This window comes from Lissotriton helveticus, chromosome 1_1 (genome assembly GCF_964261635.1).
Source record: "Lissotriton helveticus chromosome 1_1, aLisHel1.1, whole genome shotgun sequence".
NCBI lineage: Eukaryota > Metazoa > Chordata > Amphibia > Caudata > Salamandridae > Lissotriton > Lissotriton helveticus.
Genome location: NC_136057.1, coordinates 752766939 through 752788466, shown reverse-complemented (window position 1 = coordinate 752788466; position 21528 = coordinate 752766939). Strand labels below are relative to the sequence as shown.

Genomic DNA, 21528 nt, shown 5'->3' with positions numbered 1-21528 from the left:
GGCACCTGTTTATTCATGACTTTATTGAAATCACTCACTTCACCCATAACCATCAAACTCTTAAACTCCTTTCCACATCTCACTCAAGAGTTGCTCCTTTCCTAAACAGGAGTCAAAACATGCTCTTTAGGTATCTATTGTGCATACTAAAACCATTGCTTTGTGTTAGCCCCCACTCATGTATAACCTATAAACTGGTCATAAAGCCTTATTCCTCAATTCATGGTCAACAATTTATAGCTGGCACTTAATATTGTGTGAAACATTTACAGTTTGAAACGTTTTCATTCTATGCTACACTTTCTGGAAGTGTATAAGAAAATGTTTATATTTGAAATGCACTCTTGCAAAACTGACTATAATGCACCAACCCTGCTTCTCAAAACCAGATTTGTATTTTTACAAACACCCTAAATAAAATACATCTCTAAGGAAAAAAAAACACAGAACAGCAGGACCTAGTAATGATCACTGTTAAGTATTTCACTTCAAAGTTTAGCCACTTCTTTAAGGTATTCAATTACATTAGGTAGGCAACTTCTCGTATTACTAACTGAGTGGTTATTAAAACTAGACAGATATTAATGTCGACCAATTTCTTTGCTTAATGTTGCCCAAAAATGCTTTGTAAATTACAATAACAGGGTAGTTCTATTTTGTGACTGCAGTGCGGGCTCCGCTTCTGGGGCCTGGCTGGCATAATCTGCACATGGTTAAAAGGAAAACGGGGAAAACGGGGAAATGGAGATGCAGTAAACCCTGTCTCTCTGAGGCAGCCGCAGGGCTTCTAGACTTCATAGTCGGCGTTTCATCCCAGGGCAGAATGTCACTTTGCAATCAAGAGGGGCAGATAGACAGTGGCAAGGACACTAAACGTGGGGGAGGAACTTGGAAAATCAGTGAATAAGCTATAGAATAATTGCCTTTTTTTAACCAACAAATCATACCCTTATTGCCAGATTATCGGAATCTGATTTGACAAAATTCAGGGCAATAAAATGGCATTTATCCATTGAAATTTCATCAAGGGAAGCAGTATTGTATCTTAAGAAGATTAAGCCACAGAAAATGTACTACACTATTTTAAACAAATTACATTTTGAAGCAAAAAACACACTTGGTCACCAACAGATAATTTATTACTCAAAAACCCTCCTCCCGAGGACGAAAGCTCATAAAAAGGCTCCAAAGAAATTCCTGAGAAAGTAATAAATACATCAATATACACTGGTAACTTATGTTCCAAAAATGAGATCAAGAATTGAGCTTGAAATGCGGATTCCAAGTTCCATAATGTGAATTACAGCTGTCCAGTTGCAAGGTCATGTGATCTTGAAACTCTTGCTGCTGAAATAGATCATTGCAGCACAAAAACAGTTCACACTTCCCTTAATTAATATAATGCTATATTTTGCTTGTATTACTACAAAACAGTTATAAAGAAACAAAAACTTGACTGAAAGTTCACCTGTCAAGCATGGCTCTTACTTTATTAAAAAAATGATACACATTTGTAACACATTTCAGTTTGTGGTTTACCGGGTTGCTTTGCCAATTTACGTGGGTGAGGAGCAAAGCTTCTTCATCGGATGCAACATGAACATGTCAAAGTTAAAATTACAAAATGAAGTAATCAGCACTTGTCTACGTTGCTTTTTTATCAGTATTCTCTGAAAAATCCATCTTTGAGGACATATGATGATTAAATACTGTATTACAAGTCTCTTAAGCAACTCTGCCACCATGCTGTCTCAACTCGCCTGTGGCTTGAAGATATAAAGAATCTAATTTAGTCACTAAGCTCTTCTTCGTCGCTGAAGTATGCACTTTTCTTTATTCGTGGTCGCTTTGAATCATCAGAAGTTGAAGATTCTCCAGCCAATTGCTTTGCTCTTCGCCTCTCTTCGTCAATTCGAGCTTGCTTTAATGCAATAGAATAAGAAGAGTGTTAATTGTGAAACTTAATAGCAAACAATTTTAACAACAATTAAATGATTCCTGGTTATATGATTTCGGAGGATTCTGCCTTTGATATTTATTCCAAATAGCAAAAGACTGCGAAATTATCCAACCCAAAGGCATATGAACACAATTTGAATACTTGGGTTCATATGTGAGGCTGCAATTGTTTTTAGTTATGATAATGTCATAAAAAGATATCAATATAGCTGTAGGAATGGCTCTTTGCACGAGAAATACAACTGCTACAACAGCAAGTAAATGCACTCGATTACCAAGGACATTTTGTAATAACAGCTGCAATAAATCTGCATGAATTATCATCTAAATTACAGGACAGGCTTTAAATATATTTTGGGAACGTAGTTCTTTTGTTAGGAAATATCACTTGTTAAAATAAAAGAATCACCAACAATCTGCCCCTAAATACCATGTTTTACTTTTAGTAAAAAAACAAAATACCTCCCCAAACATATTTCTGGTATTTTCTGAAAAAAAGCACAATTTAATGCTCAAATATCAGCTTCGATCAAATATTATCAAGACCATTTACTATCATCCTACACGGATGAGTACAACCACACATTTCGAGGTTATCACTATAGAAGATCCAACTGAAAAGCATCCTCTATCTACAGGCACAGATTAGCAACATCATTTTACACAATTAACCAATCTGGGTTCAGATCACGCTACAACAAGGTGACAGCAACTATTCAAGAAGTTGACAATACCTCCTCCAGTGACAGAACTCTGCTTTTTGATCCTGCTCGACCTCCCTGCAGTCTTCAACAAAGTCAACCATCACAAATTGCTCTAAAGTATTTACCAAGCATAGGCTGCTCTGACACAATCATGCAATGGGTCAACTCCTATGTTGCCAATATAGAAAAAGTGTAACTACAAGTCCCCAAAAGTTTATGGCAATTTGTAGAGTACCCCAGTGTTTCCTCCTCTTCCTCATTATCTTCAGTCTCTACATGAACCTGCGTATTCTCTGACAACAATGTATCAAAAACACCTACAACCCATAACTCCATCTCAAAGTATCTCAACTAGGCAGGATTTGAGGGGATGCATGTAGCTACCTACAGTGACTCAAATCCTGTCTCATACTCATCCAGAATTGGATGTCAAGTACTTAACTAACGCTCGCCCAATGAAGACTTACTTCTTCAGGCCTGTCAACAGCTGCAAGCAACCACAGGTTCAAACCATACTCTCTGACATTAACCTACACCAATTTACCCTGCAGCTTTCAGAAAATACAAAAGCAGTTAGATTCACCCTCCTGACAGACCTCATATTCAAAGAACACATCACCAGGAAAACCAAAACAGCATGGTTAAAAGTTCACTCTTTTGCAAAAGGTGATTACAGAAGAACAGTGCAACCCATGGTCCTCTCACACCTGGATGAAAGCAATGCTCTACATAATGGCATCTAGGCACGACTCTGGCATGACTGAAAGATATTCTACACAATCCTAGGTTTGACAATATTACCACAGTGATGAAGAGACTACATCTTAAGACCAGGTGAATCACCTGTCCACCAGATGCCCAGGTTGTAAATCAACTGCCACTGATGACACAAACATGGCAGAGCGCCTGCAACATTTTGGGGCAGTCACAAACCAAGATGGGACAGAAATACAATGTAAGGGTCCAATGCTCTCGTACCCTTCCAAGAGGTGTGGGTGCCTTTATGTGAGACGATTATTCCCACGTGGCTGGTTCTTGTGAAGTAATCACTAGTGGTGAGATTTATATAGGAGCCATTATGTCAGTTCAAATCAAAGTAATACGTTTATTAGTGATATAATCTACAACTTCTGCTTGGGTCTGACTGGCTTAATGTTTCTCTCATAGAAACGTTATCTTCCCCTATGCAGCTCCTAACCAGTTTCTTTCCAATCAGATTGCAGATAGGATTAATAGCCTTTTGGAGATGGCGATCTGGCCAGCTACTGATTTAGTGTATTTGTTACTTAAAGTAAAGAGATGCGAAGCAGCTGTGTTCTATCGTGTAAGGTGCACACAGTTTATCCAGTTTCGTTTTTCTGTGCATTCTCGTCCTTGTAGTACTGTATATCCCATTTTAAATACAGTTATCTGAATGCATTGAATAAGGAAACATGTCGACTCTCCCTTAGCTGGCAGCAATGCTCCGAATGTGTACAATATGGACAGCCAGACAGCAAAATACCTCACATAACACAAACCAGAGAGCCAAAGGGTACATAACTCTGCAGCTGGTGTGTAATCCAACGGAGTTATCTCACAACTACACGAAAACAAACTCATTTAAATCAGCATTCTTATCATCCCCATCTGCCTCACTTGAAGGACAGCACATGTGCTTCTATGAGCACCTTTCAAAGCTGGAGAAAAATGTACCTTTATCAAGAGAGACAAGATTTCATGGCCAGTGGACTGGCTGCTCCTTCATCACGCTATTAATGCCAATCAAGTGATCACAGTAGCTGGCAAATTATAAAAAATACAGCCCGATGTGAAAAGTTGTATTCATAAAATAGTCATTTTTAGAGGGCATGTCTCACTGAAGTGGGGCCTTCTTGAGTAGACAGCAACATTACAATTCTAATTTGAAGTCAAAATCTCACTGAACATAAAAACAAAAAATAATTAAAGGATATTATGCAGCGACTTTCAACATTATCTGGCATGGCACTGGAAAAAACATTGGTTGACACAACCACCCTCTATTGGAACAAATGCAACCCCTCTCTACGATAATGAAAACCACGACGAACCTGAACGATGCAAATCAGACAATAGTTGCTGAATGTAAGTATTCTATAACCAAGAACAAATTCCTGCTTACAACGGACTCCTCTCTGGGTCCTGAACAGTATTACAGGAGTCATTGGAGTCTTACTCTTTAACCCTTCACTTGCCTTAGGAGTGTGACTGTAGTCTCAGCTTGCCCCTTCAGAGACTCCACAAACAAGAATGTAGTGTCACTCACAAACCGAAGCCTACTGAGCTGATGAGAGTACAGAGAGTGCAGCACATTCAGGCTCCTTTTGAAACTGAAGCACTAAGGTCCTGGCCTTCCCCCTCACACAAACTGGTTTCCTGTCTCTGGGACAAAGCTTGTCTCTGGGACAAAGATTGTCTGCCTATTATTGCAGTATTACACTCCTAGCTTTATCTTATCTTGATCATTTGTAATGCACAGAATGTGAATACCCTTTCTGCATTTGACTTTTGTTTGCAATTGTATTTTGTTACTGACACATGTACCTCACATATTTTTGACTACTCACTACTGTCACTTTCGATTCAGGTATTTTACTACCTGCATAGGTATTTTATTTTTATTCCAATATATTATTTATATTATAGGCTATCACTAGCGACACTCACTAGTGTCTTCCTTGGCCCTGTAACTAGCGGCTGACAGCTTGTACTATCGGCCTATCTCCTACTCCTAACACCACAGCCTCTCTAAAATGGAGCTTAACGGCAAGCACACGTTTAGAATTAACTACCCCTCCACTCCTCTCTCCAAAAATGCCACTAAACGTTTTAAACACAACTTCTTGAGGGCGCACCCTGAAACACCCTTTGCCGACACTTACTTCTCACCGGGCAATGGAGCCCTGAACACTGACATTATCTTCCACACCTCACGCAGAGCCCAATGGAGAAAAACTTTCCTATCCCTGCTCACAGTCTCCACCACCAGGAAAACAGCTCATGGCCTAACTCTCACCATCACACCTTCCCACCTCTTCCCTGGCAGGTCTACCATTACTATATACAATACCGGGATTGTCCTAATCCAATCCACGGACAAGAATCTGGAACTACTAGACAACCTGTTCCCCAAGTTCAAAGAGCACCTCTCCAAGCTGTGGACCCCCACTCAGAACTCCGCCAGCACTTCCACCCCTGACGTCGCAGCCACCACCTACTACACTTCTACCCCTAACACCCCAGTAAATGGCCCACCTGCTGCTAACGCCCACCACTCCCCATGGACAGTCACAAATAACGCCACCGCACATACTAGCAGCCCCTCTAACATGACCCTTCTTATCCCCACCCATACCCCCTCCATCCCTCCCCCCCCGGACAGAACATCCCCCGCCCACAACACACCACCATCTGAACAAGCCACCGCCCAAAGTTTATCCACCCCCCCCTCCCATCCCCCCCACGACAGACACCTCTCCCTCCCCATCTCCCTCCCTACTCCCACCCACGAGTCTCTCACACCTGACACAACAACTCCCACTCACAACACGCCTACATCTGCACACACCATCACTCGGAGTTTATCCACCCATCCCCCCCGCGGCAGACACCTCTCCCTTCCCTGCTCCCTCCCCACTCCCACTCACAACTCTATCTCCCTCCCAACAAAAGATACTGAACATACCTCCTCCCTTACCTTAGCATCCCCCGCTCTCCCACCTCCTATTCTCAGCCCTCACTACCCTCCGGTCTCCCCCACTGTCCTCAGCCTTCACTCACTCTTCTACTCACCGGCACCGTCTCCCACTGAAGTCACTACCTATGATTCCCACCCACCGCCTGTCTCCCCTACATCACCCACACCCCTCGCCCACAAACACGGTCACACCGTGAATACCATCCCACTCAGTAGCACCGCGGAACCCCTCAACAACGCTAGTATACCCCCCCCCGATACCCTGCCTGCTCCCCAGCACACTACTCAACCACTCACCAACGGCTCTCTCCACCAACGCCCTCCCCAATGACCCTCCTGACCTAACTTTATCCACCCTCCAACAAGTCAAAGAGGAAATCTTACAAATCAAAAAAGACATCCACGCAATCAAAGACCTTCTCTCCTCACAGCCCAGTCTACCTCCCACCATCCCACTACCCTACAAACGACGCACCCTCCCTACATACCCTCGCCCTCGACGACACCATCAATGGACTACTATCCCCGTTCGCAATAATTCCCGCCGCCCCCGTCGTGTTCTCAACCCCTTGTCGGACCGCGACCTATGCTCTCTCCTGCGCTCTTATGGCCCAGGTCCGGTAAAAGACTTTTCCAACTCACACATCCCCATACCCACAATTCTTACAAACCCTCTAAGGCTCCCAACACTCAACAACAGAGGCTCCGTCCCTAACAACCTCAGAAAAGTTCCCCTCACACTAGAAAGCTCGTCCACCCTTCTCTCTCCCAAACTCAAATGCATCCTATTAAACTGCAGATCGGCCCAGAGACATTCCTCCGACATCGCGGATCTCGTCTCAGAAAGGGATCTGGACTTAGCCATTCTAACAGAAACGTGGCTCACTGAAGCCTCTACCCCGATTATGGACATACTAGTCCCCCCCAACTATCACATCATTAGGCTGGACAGGTCTCCTGGCAAGATGGGCGGGGGAATTGCATGCATTTTTAGGAGCAATCTCTCCGTTACTCAAGTCACCTCCCCCCCCCTTTCCTCCTGTGAACTACTCTGCCTCGACATCACCAGTGAGGGCAAACAAGTCTGTGCCTTACATCTCATCTATCACCCGCCTGGTGACAATCTCATATTCACCCAACAATTCATGGACCTGATCACCTCCAATGCCGGTCGGCAGACCACTCAAGTCTACCTGGGTGACTTCAATCTCCACTGGAACGATCAGAGAGATACTGTGGTGAATAGTCTAAAAACTCTCCTCAATGCGCTTGACCTCACCCAACTATGCGATAAACCAACACACGACAAGGGCGCGATACTCGATCTCATCATTGCCAAAGAGAACGCTATTCAACTGGAGGCGATTCTACCCTGCGATTGGTCAGATCACCACATTATCACCTTCTTTATCAACGAAAAAGTTAAACCTAACCCTACTCAACCAATCAAAACCAAAACATGGAAAAGGGATTTGAAGAATCTCAACCCCTCTACCCTACCTCCCCACATCGGCAACCTCCTCCTTCCCCCTTCAGGGGCCTCAGATGTTCAATCACTGACTGACCACTACCGTGACTCTATGAATACAATAGTCAATGAAGTCGCCCCTCTGCAACTGAAGAGAGTCTCCACCAAAATGTCTAACCCCTGGTATGATGATAGTCTCAATGACGAAAGGCGTAATATGCGAATGGCAGAGCGCACCTGGAGATCGGATCCCTCAGCACTGCATCTCAGAAAGCTTAAGAACAAGAGAAATGCCTACTTCAGGAAAATAAAGCGCACAAAGTCGGATTTCTTCAGCCGCCAGTTGGACCAAGCGAAGAACAGGCCAAGAAAGCTGTTCGAGCTTATCAAGACTCAAACAAAGGCACAACCCACTCAATCAAACAGCACAACAAATGACACCCCACACTGTGAAGCCTTCTCTGCTTTCTTTAAACTAAAGACTGACAACATAAGAAATGACCTCATCTTGGATGTAAGCCGATACCCCAACCACACCAGAATGGCAGACACTCAACCTAAAAACAAGGCCTCCTGGCAGCACTTCGATGCCTACTCGGAAGAAGCAATTCACAAACTGCTCTACACCTTGAAGCCCTCTAATCACCTCACAGACCCTCTACCTGCTAATGCTGTAAAAGACTTTATCCCCTTGCTCCTCCCTCTCTGGACCAAGATCATCAACAGCTCTCTGCAACAAGGCCACATTCCAGACTCCCTTAAGGTGGGGCAAGTCACGCCTATACTCAAGAAACCTACAGCTGATCCGGCTGACCTAAACAACTATCGGCCCATCACCAATATCCCCACCCTGGCCAAACTGCTGGAGAAATGTGTCCAACTCCAACTAACAAAACACATTGATCAATTTGACCTCCTCAACCCTCATCAATCAGGCTTCAGAGCGAAACATAGCACGGAAACAGCAATGACACACATAATTGATGATGCCCTCCAAATTCTGGACCGCAATGAGTCCTGCCTCCTCATCCTTCTTGACCTCTCGTCAGCATTTGACACGGTCAAGCATGAGAATTTGCTGGAGCTGCTAAGTACTAGAATGGGGCTATCGGGAACTGTTCTCAAGTGGTTTTCGTCCTTCCTTCACAACCGGTCTCAGAGGTTCAAGATCGACAATGTGCTATCTACACCTGTGCCTGCAGATCTAGGTGTTCCACAAGGATCCACCCTCTCCCCTACACTGTTCAACCTCGTTATGGAACCGCTCGCCACCTTGCTTCAAGCATCCAATGTTCAATTTCATATGTACGCTGATGACACAACTCTATCTAAAGTTACAATCCCCGGAAGATATCAAACATCTGAACTCCACGCTTATCAACACCCAATCCTGGCTGGCCGTTAATCACCTCAAACTAAATGCCCTAAAAACTGAGTTCCTACTCATCTCACCTCCGGCGAAAATCTCCACCACCCAAACCTGGCTCAACAACCTAACAGCACTCAATGTCCAACCTACCATCGTGGACTCGGCGAAATCCCTTGGCATCACACTCGACGCCAGGCTCAGCATGCAGCAGCACGTCAGCAAAGCCACAAAAGCAGCTAATTTCCAAATTAACACGCTGAGGAAAATTAAACCCTTCCTCCCGGCCAAAGACTTCCAAACGGCTGTACAGGCTTTAGTCATCCCTCGAATAGACTATGGAATTGCGGCCCTCAGCGGTCTCCCGCTATCCACAACAGCACCCTTAAGAGCCTCCCTGAACGCTGCCGCGAGACTCATTACTGGATCTAGAAAGAATTCGCACATATCCCCAGACTTAAAGTCTCTAAAATGGCTGCCTTTTGAAGCCAGAATACAGCTAAAAATTGCAGTGATGACACACGCGGCCGTACACCACAAGGCACCCAACTACCTCGCCCAAAAGCTGTCTATATCAGGAGGTTCGAGATCCAATAGGAGTACAAAAAATCTACTCCTGAAACCTCATAGATTCCGGAAAGTGAAAACTTACAAGCGCTCCTTCTCAGGAATGGCACCCAGGATCTGGAATGCGCTCCCGCCTGAAACAAGGCTTATCTCCTCCACTGCACTCTTCAAGAAAGAGGTGAAAACAATCCTTCTGGCCAAGATCTCCTGATCGCTATAGAGGTTGGTTCAGAGACTCTGCATTGCTTCATGTCACTGCTCACCCTATCCCTTGGCACTATACGCTACTTGTTGGGGGCACTACTACGCTACTCTCTTACTACCGACCAAGACCGGATACACGTTGGTTTACTGATCCTCCTAAACACCTCTGTAGTGGGATCAATGACTTGTGCTGTCCTATATTACTTCCTTATTTGATTGTATATGGATTGGTTTTATGTATGTTTTTATTATCCATGTTATTACCATGTTATTGACTATTATACTGTTCCCATTATCTCTACTGCCCCTACCCTGTCTTTGTGAAGCGCTCTGATATCTGTAAGGATCCTGTTCGCGCTATATAAAACTTTGAATAAATAAATAAATAAATAAATAAAGCAGAAAGCACCAGTGCCTCCAAACACATTGGAATGCTAGGAAAATGGAATGATGCTCTCCTTCACATCACTGCTGAAGCCATCTATTGCACACGCGCCAAAGATAATTCGACAATTTTATACTCTCAAAGATATTTAGTAAGCCTGTTTTAATGCACGTCTACTGTTCTCTTTTGTATTTGGCTATTCCTATTAGCATAAAAAGCAGTACAATTTTGACAACAGATCAATATTTAAGCAGAACTTTGTTATTCAGGTCTTAATTTCAACAGTTAGGTTTAATTCTTAACTAGAAAAATAATCTACGTGAATGATGCGCGTGGTACTCCCTTGAACTATCCTAGCCCCACAAGTGTGTAATTAAGTGTCTTATCAAGATTACTGTCCAAACGTCCTGCATTATGAAATGGGAATATAACTATTCCAGGGAAAAAATACAATAATGAAGTAGAAAAAGTAATGAATATATCTTCCGTATGGCACCTGGAAAGCGATGGCTTGACTGAGGCTATCCAGAGCAGGGTCTTCGCCTTCATCTTCACTCTCTTCATCTTGGACGCTAAAACATTGAAAATGTCAAGGTCAGCACCTTATTGATCATGTCTTTGGCTTACATATTTCAATATTCATCTCAAGTATTTAACACTTAATTTGTGAATCAGATATAGACTTATGGCCCGCAGTATAGAAGAAAACAGAAAGAAGCGGACCACACGTCACAAAATGTGGTGTAGGACGAGGAATATTGTTGTATCTAACATTATGTGAAAGATCAGAATTTTTAAACACCACTAATGCAGCAGATCAAACAGCTCAGCAATGCAATATTCTTCCTGGCACATTTTTAGTGGAAGTCTAGAAGACAGTGCAGCTGTGCGGTTGCAAAAATATATTGGAAACATGCCAAGCGATTACCAAGAATTGCATTCCGCCCACTGATTATCAATGGCTTTGCCTTTTGTCACACCACATTTGCTTACTTTCTATTTGCTGGATTTATTTGTTTTAGGCTATCTAGATTATGTTTGTCCCCTCTACGGAGCATAGCCTGTTTACGACCTCTCTTATTGGCTCCTCCTATTCCTCCATGAGTGCTCGCTTTCCAGGAACTATTTTTTTTTTCATGAAGCACTCCACGAGAGAGCACGTGTTTTACAACTGTCTAGCTTGCATGCCACTCCCTTGCATCATGGGAATCTGTCCTTGTGCCCTCCATGGTGTTGTCTAACGGGTGTGTTTCTGTGCCCCCACCCCCACCCATACCAATATTGCTTTCTCTCGAACCTGTGGTTCTCGCTTTCCGTCAAGACTGCCTACACCACAGTTTTGCACCCACCAGCAGCAGCGGTGCTAAGCTCTGAATGAACATCCGTGGAGCTGTGCAGAGCAGGGAAGCATCCCAACCGTACCTGCATCACTGGGAAATGTGGAGTAACGTATTGACCATACTAAATTACTTCGCACATAATTGTGCTCTTAAGTATAAATAAAGTACCTACGTCTATACATTACAGGTATACATACATTACAGCAGCAGCAGGGAACGGATCGACCACCAAAAAACAGAGGACATCAACAAAGTGCAGTAGACTGTGGCCATGAAAAAAAAACATCCGGTGGCAGCATGCTCCTCAAGGACATCATTTACGGATCGCCAGTGGTCGCAGATGTGACCCATGGCTTGCCCCCTGTAAACCCTGGCACTGCACTTATGAACCCTGGACTCAGCAGCACCGCGACAGTGTAACCAAGACATTTTTGTAGGAAAACAAAAGCAGCTTTGGGATTCCAACAGCAGTTGGGTCACCTTCTCTTGCTGGGGACTGCTCAAACCGACTACTGTTTCAATGTGTCCCGCCTGCTAAAGTGTTGGCTAGCAACACACCCTTCAAGCCCTCTTAGGCCCAAGGCTCTGCCATGCAGGAGCATACTTTACCTACAAGCTCTGGATCGGACTGGGCAGCACTGAAAGAGACTCCAGTCAGTAGTCTGTGTCAGTCATCCTGTGCTGCTGGACACCAGTGGTTCATTTGGACCTGTGTACAGTGCTGCCAACAGCCTTGCAGAGTGTCATGGTAGGTGCTTTCATGTTCTTCATTTACAATAGCGGCTAGGTTTTGACATTGCCAATATGTGACATGTTCATGTTTTCAGTGTGTTTAGGTGTGTCATGTAATTGCCTTTTGTTGGACACTGTGAGTGCCATTTTACTACAAGTAAAAATAAATTTATAAATTGGTAATGTGTTAAAATTAAAAAATTAACCCTGCCGAGCCCCACGCTTTTATGCAATAAGAAACGGCATGTTGCTTTCTGGCCTTGTAGTTTTTCTTTTTACATGAGTTGGTGGTTTAGAAACCCTGACCATGCTGAAAATGTGTCACATCCAGCATAAATAGCACAATGTTGCTCACTTATAAGGCCAAGGAATTGTGGTGGGATTTTTTTCAGGGGGTTGTGGGCAGTGTTACGTTAATATCTACATACAAGCGAATGGTTTGCGACTGCAAAATGGTCTATTGTTTTGTAGCAAACCCAGTTTGTGAGTCGATAAATGGTTATCAAATTGCAAAAAGGGTTTAAAACACATAACAAATCTCTTTTTGAAAGGTGCATGTTTAGGGCGTCTCTTCCAAATTGCAATTCGCAATGGACTGTGGCAGTGTTTTGTGACCCAAATCTGGTCACCAAACATTGAAAGTTAGTGATTCCTGAGGTGGGGTGCTAACACATTTGCAAAAGGAAACGGATCCCCTGGGAACCCATCCCCCTTTGTGAATTAAAAAAAGAATTATAGGGCGTAGGCAGGGATGCAAACCACTGCCTACTCCCAAACAAACCTTTGAAAAAAACATAAGACCTTTTCTTTTAAACGCAGCCCTGTTTCCTTTTAGGAAATCAGACTGCATTTGAAAAAATATTTAAGAAGTGATTACAGTCATGGTGGTCTGCTGACCCCAGCAAGCCATTGTCCCTGTAATGGGCAACAGTTGAAGTAAGTCGCAATTTGCAACCTACTTCATGGATAGTAATGAGGTAGGTCGGATTGTGAGTCACTCTGAATGTGGATTTTGCGAACTGACGTAATAATACATAGTAAAGACGTGGGGAACCCAATACACCCCTGGAGGCTTGGGCAGAGTTAACAATATCATTCAAATGGACTCAAGACGTACTCTATGCAAACCTGAATGACGTCAGGTCTAGAAGAAATTCCATGAAGACCATATCACCAGTGTATTGAAAACTAAAGAAATCAGAGAAAAACCAGAAAATCCCTCTTCTCCACTGGTAGAAATTTCTGCTAAGAGTACCAAAGTCTGAAGTTTTGAAACCTTTTACGGTCACTATTTTAATGCAGACCTTGCCGTCATGAAGATGGTCATATGATCGATTGAAGATCGAAACGTCGACTGACAATCCAACTTCTCATGTATTAATGTACAATCACTGACTATTTTCTGCAGTAGTATTAAGTTTGGTCACTTCTTTGATTTTATTAAGAGAGGATCTTTTACTTATGAATTTGAGGTGTAAATAAGATGTACCCTTTTTCATCTGTGTGCATCTGATATCAACCGTAGTGTTGAATGTACCCTATGATTTGTTGAAAATTACAAAGGATAATCTATTTTTCTAAAGATACTCCCGAGTTTTTTCCTCATTATTGTGGCCGGATTAGAATTTCTTGTATACTAATGCTTATACCTATGATAAATACATAGATGTTTACAGAACTTAATGGTATTAAGTCTGTCAAACTGACAAATTAGGATTTCCTTGCTTAAACAAAATCCCTTGCAGGCAACTTTACTTGATATTGGTAATAGCACATAGGTCAGTTCTTCAATTCCATTCCATTCACAAAACGTTGGAGTGTAATTTGCAACCACTTTTAGCGAATGGAATGTTCGTATATCTGGCCCACTAAGTTTTATGTTTTCAAAGGAAAAGTTCTTCAAACTTCAAAGTGCTTCAAAGTCGTGTTAAAGTTGTCTAATTCTTCACTGTAGATGTTGAATTTACTGATCAGTGGCCCAGGCTGCAGGCCTTGATATGCTTAATAATTTGTAACTGGTATAAAAGGAGCTATTTCCCTGGGATGGTAGATACGTGGGTGACAATAGTCTAGTGGTGCCGCTTCACTGGTGCACTCAGACAGAATAGTAATCAATGTCAAAGGTTTGCTGGCATGCCCTGCTGTCTTTGCTGGTTCACATTGCTGGATCAGTGTGGCTGGATAGACCAACAGCCACCTCGGGGCTAAAGGGGCTATTTGCCAGGTAGAAGAGGCAGGCATTGCATGACACCCTGTCAGTACTGTGAATCACCTTCACCTGCAGTTCCGTCCGTTAGTACCACTTGCTGCCAGGCTAGACTGCCTCATGAGGTCTGTGAATGTCCGAACAGCAAATTATATGTGTTGGAGGGCAACACACCGCTAGTAGTGGGGCAAGGCCAATTGTGACTGTGGCTATCAGTTGCTAGTCAATCAGAGGTCCGATCTGTCCACACATTTTTTTTTACTCTCCATGTTCTTTACTTATTTAAGGTGGTCTGGCAGTGCCATCTGTCAACTCACACCTGCACGTACTTCTCAGAAAGTTGACACTCTCCTTGGTAATAAGGCAAACGCTCCACTCTTCCACAGTTATTTCCTCTCATGACTGTCACGTCTATTGGTGGTTGCTGAACAGTACCACACTTGTGGGGATGGGTCATTTTGAAACGATAATCACTTAATTTAGTGCCATAAAGAAGAGCTACGACTCCATAGTCACTGTCCAATTAGAGTGGTGCATCAGACTAAATGCACTGAATCATGCCATAACCAGGACATGATGTAAGACACTCACTTTGTTTAATTTTTCCACGGCGTGACACTCTTCTGTCCTTGTGATGATTTGAACAAATTAATAAGATATTATTAATCAAACCCAAGATGTGTGGCACTTGGTATGGTGGCTTTATGACTAACACCATAGAACGTGTTTATGTTGCTCATTCAGCGCTACAACAGGTGCCACATTTTCACTTCGATTGTGGGGTGTTTTCAGATTTCTATTGTACCTATATGAAATGTTAAAAAAATCTTACATTTGACACTCTGAGTGACACCTTATCCCTACAGGTGTAAAAAGTATGGAGATGAGCATGTCATTCGTGTGGGGCAGTAGTTGGGGCAGTGGGGGGCTCTAATAGAGCAGCATACCATGGACCTTTGGCAAATAATGGCTGAACCTGGGTATGTCCTGGCTACATCCCTGACATGGTAGGAGCCCTCTGGGTATATGTTTAATAACTTAACATATACTTGTACCTCCCCTAGCAACTTTTGTAATTTTAATAATCCTGTACATATTTAATTCTGCACTTGCACTTTTTTTTATTTTGGTGATGTCACTTCCTGTGAAGTCAAGAGACATATCACTTCCTTTTATGCCGCTAACATTGAAGGTATGTGATGTCACTTCCTGTGATGTGATCAGAGGTCATAGGGCATGTAGTGTCACTTCCGCTACCCTCTGGCATGTTGGTGAATCGACGTCCATGATGCTCCTGTCCTCCCTGCATTAGCAATGGGAAGCCCCACAGTCGACATCAGTTTAAATGTAAAGCCTCTTATGGTACGCTCTATATGTCTTTATTTACATATCTGTAACTTGCCTTTTAAAGCCTTCCGTTACACTTTCTAGCATTTGTTTTCAGAAGGCTGACTAACATGCATGTAGAGTTTTCCCAAGAGTTTTGAACTTGTTTTCTCGTTCGTTTAAGGCCAAGACTTCCCCGGTTCTCCATTGTCATTACATTAACAAGGGGGTCTAATCTTTTTGCTTTCTGTTGTCACAAAATCGCTCTTTAGCGATTATAAACATGTAAACAATAATGTAAATGGGGTGGCGATTCCGGAGTACAGACTGAACAGCATGCTTTGGCAATGAATACACTTTTTATTTGCATTATCGGGTGATTCGGCTTCAAGCATACACTGTTGTGTTACAGCAATGACTTCTTGAGCACAATTTAAAAAATCTGTCATATAAAGATCTGTCGAATTATAACCTGGTTTGTAAATAAACTCCACTGGCTATCTTAGCTTCTTCCACCATATCCTTGAGCTTCATAATATGAGCCAACATTAAGGGTAACATGTCCTGGGTCGTGATCCAGGCTCTGTTGATTGGTTTCTAAGGATCTCTTTAGTATTTCTACATGAAAGTACAAAGTTGGGACATCAACTCCACTGTGACAATCATACTAATTTGGCTCAGAGTTTGGAGCCTTCTTCCCATATTCAACTGTGTGCTTTTCATTGCAAAAGTTCCGAAAGCTTGTGCGTGTGTACGTGAACCATCGTACAGAAAAGGAAACACAATAAGAGGAGTGAGGGTGTCCTATCTTCTTAGTGTGAAACATTTACAACACCCACCTCTATCGTATAACACTCTTTTGTAGAGCAGTGCGGGAAAAGAGATGTGTCTAATAAATGCGCCTGTATTTTAACCCTAGAATGGAAGCATCCCACAGAGATTCGTTGTCCAAATGAGATGAGTCACTAGTTGTGGAGCAGCTCGACTTCTCAAGAAAGTGTCTCTGAGCTTGCCCAAAGAATACTTTACCGCTGTGAGAGTACCATGACCTGACATGGTAATCTGCTGGAGCAGGGATTGGAATAGAGCGGAACATTTACTCTTACAGGAATGCAGACTGGATTATAAACCACCCCAAATCTGCACAAAATATTTTTCCCAATTGGTCCCTCTTCAAAGCAACAAAAGATTCGTTTGGAACTTGTGCTGCCACTTTTTTTTTGTTTATTAAGGTTTATTTTCATGTTTCAGCAACCATATAACAAACAGATCATGGCACCATAAACACTTGTGAGTTACATACATTCCAAGTGTTGAGAATACAGGCAATTCAACGATAAGTTAAGCAGTCATTGGAGCAATTGTGAATACATGGATCTATACATAATACAGAGGGATGGCGCCTCCAGCACCTTCCCCACAGTAGCAGAACTCCCAGTCCGGCGGGCAATTTACTGCTACTACCACAATCACCACTGATTTAGAGAATACATGAGTGCCTGCACTGCACCAAGGAACAAAATCATCCACCAAAAAATGCACACATCTCACCATCCAGTCGGTCCGTGCCAATAGATGCTAACCCACTGGCAACGTCCCTTCATCTCCCTCCCTCAGAGCTGCAGTTTCGTCATCAGTGGCTCGCGCAAGAAAGGCTAGGTAGGGCCTCCAGATATTCTTTGGTCGGCTCCGCACCGGCATCAGGTCATGATAGGTATCAGACTGCGTGTTGCAATATGCCATGTCCGCATTCCCTTCTTTTAGTGTCGGAAGCAGCCCCTTGGCCCATCGCTTTTTTGCGCTATTTGCTGTCTTTTCTGAAACAACACTAGTGCTCTCCTTTTTTTTCTTTATTTGGGGATCCATCTTAGACCAGTAAATAGAAATAAAAAAAACATCCACTTCATTTTAGGCGCGCCAAAGGCAAGCCCGTCTGTGACCTGACCGCGACCAGCGCCAGGAACCATGTTTTTCCTGGTGCCCACCGCTACGACTCAGCTACCCTCCGCGCTCTCAATCCTGGAGGCCACGCCGACTGCGCAAGATCCTCGCTCAACACAACCCATGGGCAGTTCTCGTGCGGACACTGCCGAAGATCCTTCACCATCAACAAGGAGCCCCCAACCGCTAAAGGGCTGCCCACTGAATGACCCACTGAAACCCTGTCTTGCATCCTTCTCAACGTACACTCCCTACACCGACACGCAGTGGAGATCTCGGACCTGAATGACACCCTCTCACCCGACATCGCCTTCTTCACGGAAACCTGGACCAACTCCACCTCCGGTCCCGACATCGCTACTGCAATCCCAGTGGGCTACAAGATACAGAGAAAGGACCGCTTACACCGCCCGGGAGGAGGCCTCGCCATCGCACACAGGACCAGCCTCCGACTCTCCACATGCAGCTCAAGCGACCCCCATTCCAACACGGAACACCTCCATTTCCAGATCCAGACCAGCCCCAAGACCAGGCTACGTGGCACCCTCATCTACAGACCGCCTGGACCCCGCACCCAGCCCGCAACCACCATCGCCAAGCTCGCCGCACCCCATGCCATCACCTCCATGGACTACTTTCTGCTCGGGGACCTGAACTTCCACCTCGAGAACAGCCAGGACCCCAATTCCACCACTCTCCTCGAGAACGTCGCCTGCTTAGGACTGAATCAGCTCGTCAGCACGCCCACCCACAGAGCGGGTCACACCCTCGACCCCATTTTCGCAGGAGGATCCAACATCCATTTCAGCTACACCACCCAGCCCCTCTGGACGGACCACCACTGTGTCCATTTCACATTCAACACCACCGCCGGACCAAAGACCGCCCCGCGCAAGTCGCGACGGAACTGGGGTAAGGTCACCGAGGAACACCTCAACTCTGCTGTCCTCCATGACCCCCCCCCCCTAACGCCACAACTGACACCAACTCTGTGGCCAGGGAAATCCACTGCTGGATCTCCTGCTGCGCCGACAAGCTGGCACCTCTCCGCCAGACAACGCCCGCTGAAGGCTGCATGGTTCACCATCGAACTCCATGAAGCCAGAAGCTCCTGCAGACGCTTGGGGAAAACCTGGCGGAACCAGAAGACCACGGAAGCACGGAACAACCACAAGAGTGCCCTGAAGGACTACCACCAGCGTATATGGGACACCAAAAGTGCTTTCATAAGAGACAAAGTCAAGACCAACGCATCCATCGTCAAGGAACTGTTCAACGTCATTCAGCAATTTGCAAAACCCACCTGCGAAGCCAATGACATCACTCCCTCCCAGGAACTCTGCGACAAACTAAGCTCCTACTTCCACCTGAAGATCAAGGCCTCTACGACAACTTCAGCGGGCCAGCAGAAGACAGCACCACACCTCCCATCACCGCCGAGAAGCCTACCATCACCGCCTGGGTCCCCGCGTCCGTCGAGCTCATCACCTCAACCATGAAGAAGACGCACTCAGGAGACCCAACCGACCCCTTCCCCCCTCACATCTTCCACAGGGCCTTCGCTGTCATCGCACCCAGACTAGGACGGACAATCAACTCCTCCCTCAGATCCGGCATCTGCCCAAACAACTTGAAACGTGTGGAGGTGAAACCCCTCCTCAAGAAACCTACGGCCGACCCAACTGACCTGAAGGACTACCAGCCAATCTCTCTCCTTCCCTTCGCAGCCAAAGTCACTGAAAGACTCGTGAACGCCCAGCTGACCGCCTTCATCAAAGAGAACTCCATCCTAGACGCATCCCAGTCTGGCTTCCGCAGCAACCACAGCACCGAGACCGCCCTCCTCATCGCCACCGACGACATCCGCATGCTGCTAGACCAGGGACACACCGCAGCCCTCATCCTCCTAGACCTCTGTGCAGCCTTCAACACCGTCTCACATCGCACGCTAGCCGCCAGACTCCACAACTCAGGAATACAGGGATCCACCCTCGACTGGATCAAATCCTTCCTCTCTGGCACAACCCAGAGGATCAGACTGCCCCCCTTCCTCTATGACTCCACTGACATCATCTGCGGAGTACCCCAAGGATCCTCACTTAGCCCAACACTCTTCAACATCTACATGGACCCCATCGCCGCCCTCGTCAGACAGCATGGGCTCAGCATTGTATCCTACGCCGACGACACCCAGCTCATCCTCTGCCTCACCAAGAACCCAGAAGACACCAGACTCTGCTTCCAGGAAGGAATGAGAAACGTAGCAGCTTGGATGAAGGATAACTGCCTAAAGCTCCATTGTGAGAAGACCGAGGTCCTCATCCTTGGACCCTGCACCTCAGCATGGGACTGCACCTGGTGGCCCCCCCGCCCTCAGCAGCCCACCCACCCGACAGACCGCGCCCAGAACCACGGCATAATCCTTAACTCCTCCATCTCCATGAACCGCCAGATCAACGCCGTCTCGCCCACCAGTTTCAACTGCCTCCGCATCCTCCGTAAGACCTTCAAATGGATCCCCCCTGACTGCAGAAAGACCGTCACCCACGCACTAATAACCAGCAGAATAGATTACGGCAACGCCCCCTATGCCGGAATCAACAAAACTCTTCTACGCAAACTCCAAACCATCCAGAACACCGCTGCCAGGCTCGTCCTAGGGACTCCGCGTCACAAGCATATGATCCAACACCTACGAACCCTCCACTGGCTCCCCGTCGAGAAGAGGGTCATCTTCGAACTCCTCACCCACACCTACAAATTCCTTAACAACATCAACGACCAAGTATGTTTCCACGTACCCAAGAGGAACCTCTGCTCCGCTGACCTCGCCCTGGCAGAGGTCCCCCGTACCCGCAGGAACAGAACCGGCGGAAGAGCTTTCTCCTACATCGCAGCCAAGACCTGGAACGAGCTCCCGGTCAACATCAGATGCTCCCAAATGCTTCACACGTTCAGGAAGGACCTCAAGACCTGGCTCTTCGACTGACCCAGACCTGCTCCCCTCACCCCTTCCCTCCAGCGTCTTGAGACCCTCACGGGTGAGTAGCGCGCTCTATAAAACTCTGATTGATTGATTTTATAGGCGTGAGCATGTGTGTTAAATATATGCACATGCCTAGCAAATGATGTAGCGGCTCCATCATCACACTATTTTTTCTATAATAGCCATGCTGCACTGCAGCTTAAATGCTGTACCACATGACTAAAAAATAGTGCCAAACACAGTACTTCCATTAGGCTTCGCCAATTCTTGTTTAATTTATGCAAAATGGAGAAGCCTGAATTGCTTGAGCAATATTATTGATAAGCTCAAAGACTGCGGAAGGAATAGCAGTGATTTGTATAGCCTACCCACTAAATAAAGTGATGAAGGAATACAATATAAGAATTTGATGCGTAGCAATAATTTTACTCACCTTAGTTATCTTAAATGTCACATGAAAATACAACGTTAAAGATGTATAAACATGGAAACCACAAAAGAGGAAACCTCAAATATTGACAGAAAAGCCTCCATATATGGAAGACAGAACATTTATTTTTTTAGCAGACTCAAAAAAACAGGACTTCTGTCCTCCATACAGTAATGCTTTTTTGTCAGTACTTGAG

General features: G+C 45.0%; 1 protein-coding gene across 1 annotated transcript in view; it reads right to left on the bottom strand.

The window, feature by feature from the left end:
* Positions 1 to 1471: 1471 nt before the first annotated feature.
* Positions 1472 to 21528, bottom strand: part of ZCRB1 (zinc finger CCHC-type and RNA binding motif containing 1) — a 162304-nt gene continuing 142247 nt past the window's right edge. Inside the window, exons 8-9 of the mRNA XM_078674292.1 lie at positions 10868 to 10943; positions 1472 to 1921 (exon numbers count right to left, since the gene is read on the bottom strand). Of these exons, the coding sequence (XP_078530418.1) occupies positions 1790 to 1921; positions 10868 to 10943 (208 nt within the window). The 3' untranslated portion in view covers positions 1472 to 1789. The remainder of the gene's footprint in view (positions 1922 to 10867; positions 10944 to 21528) is intronic.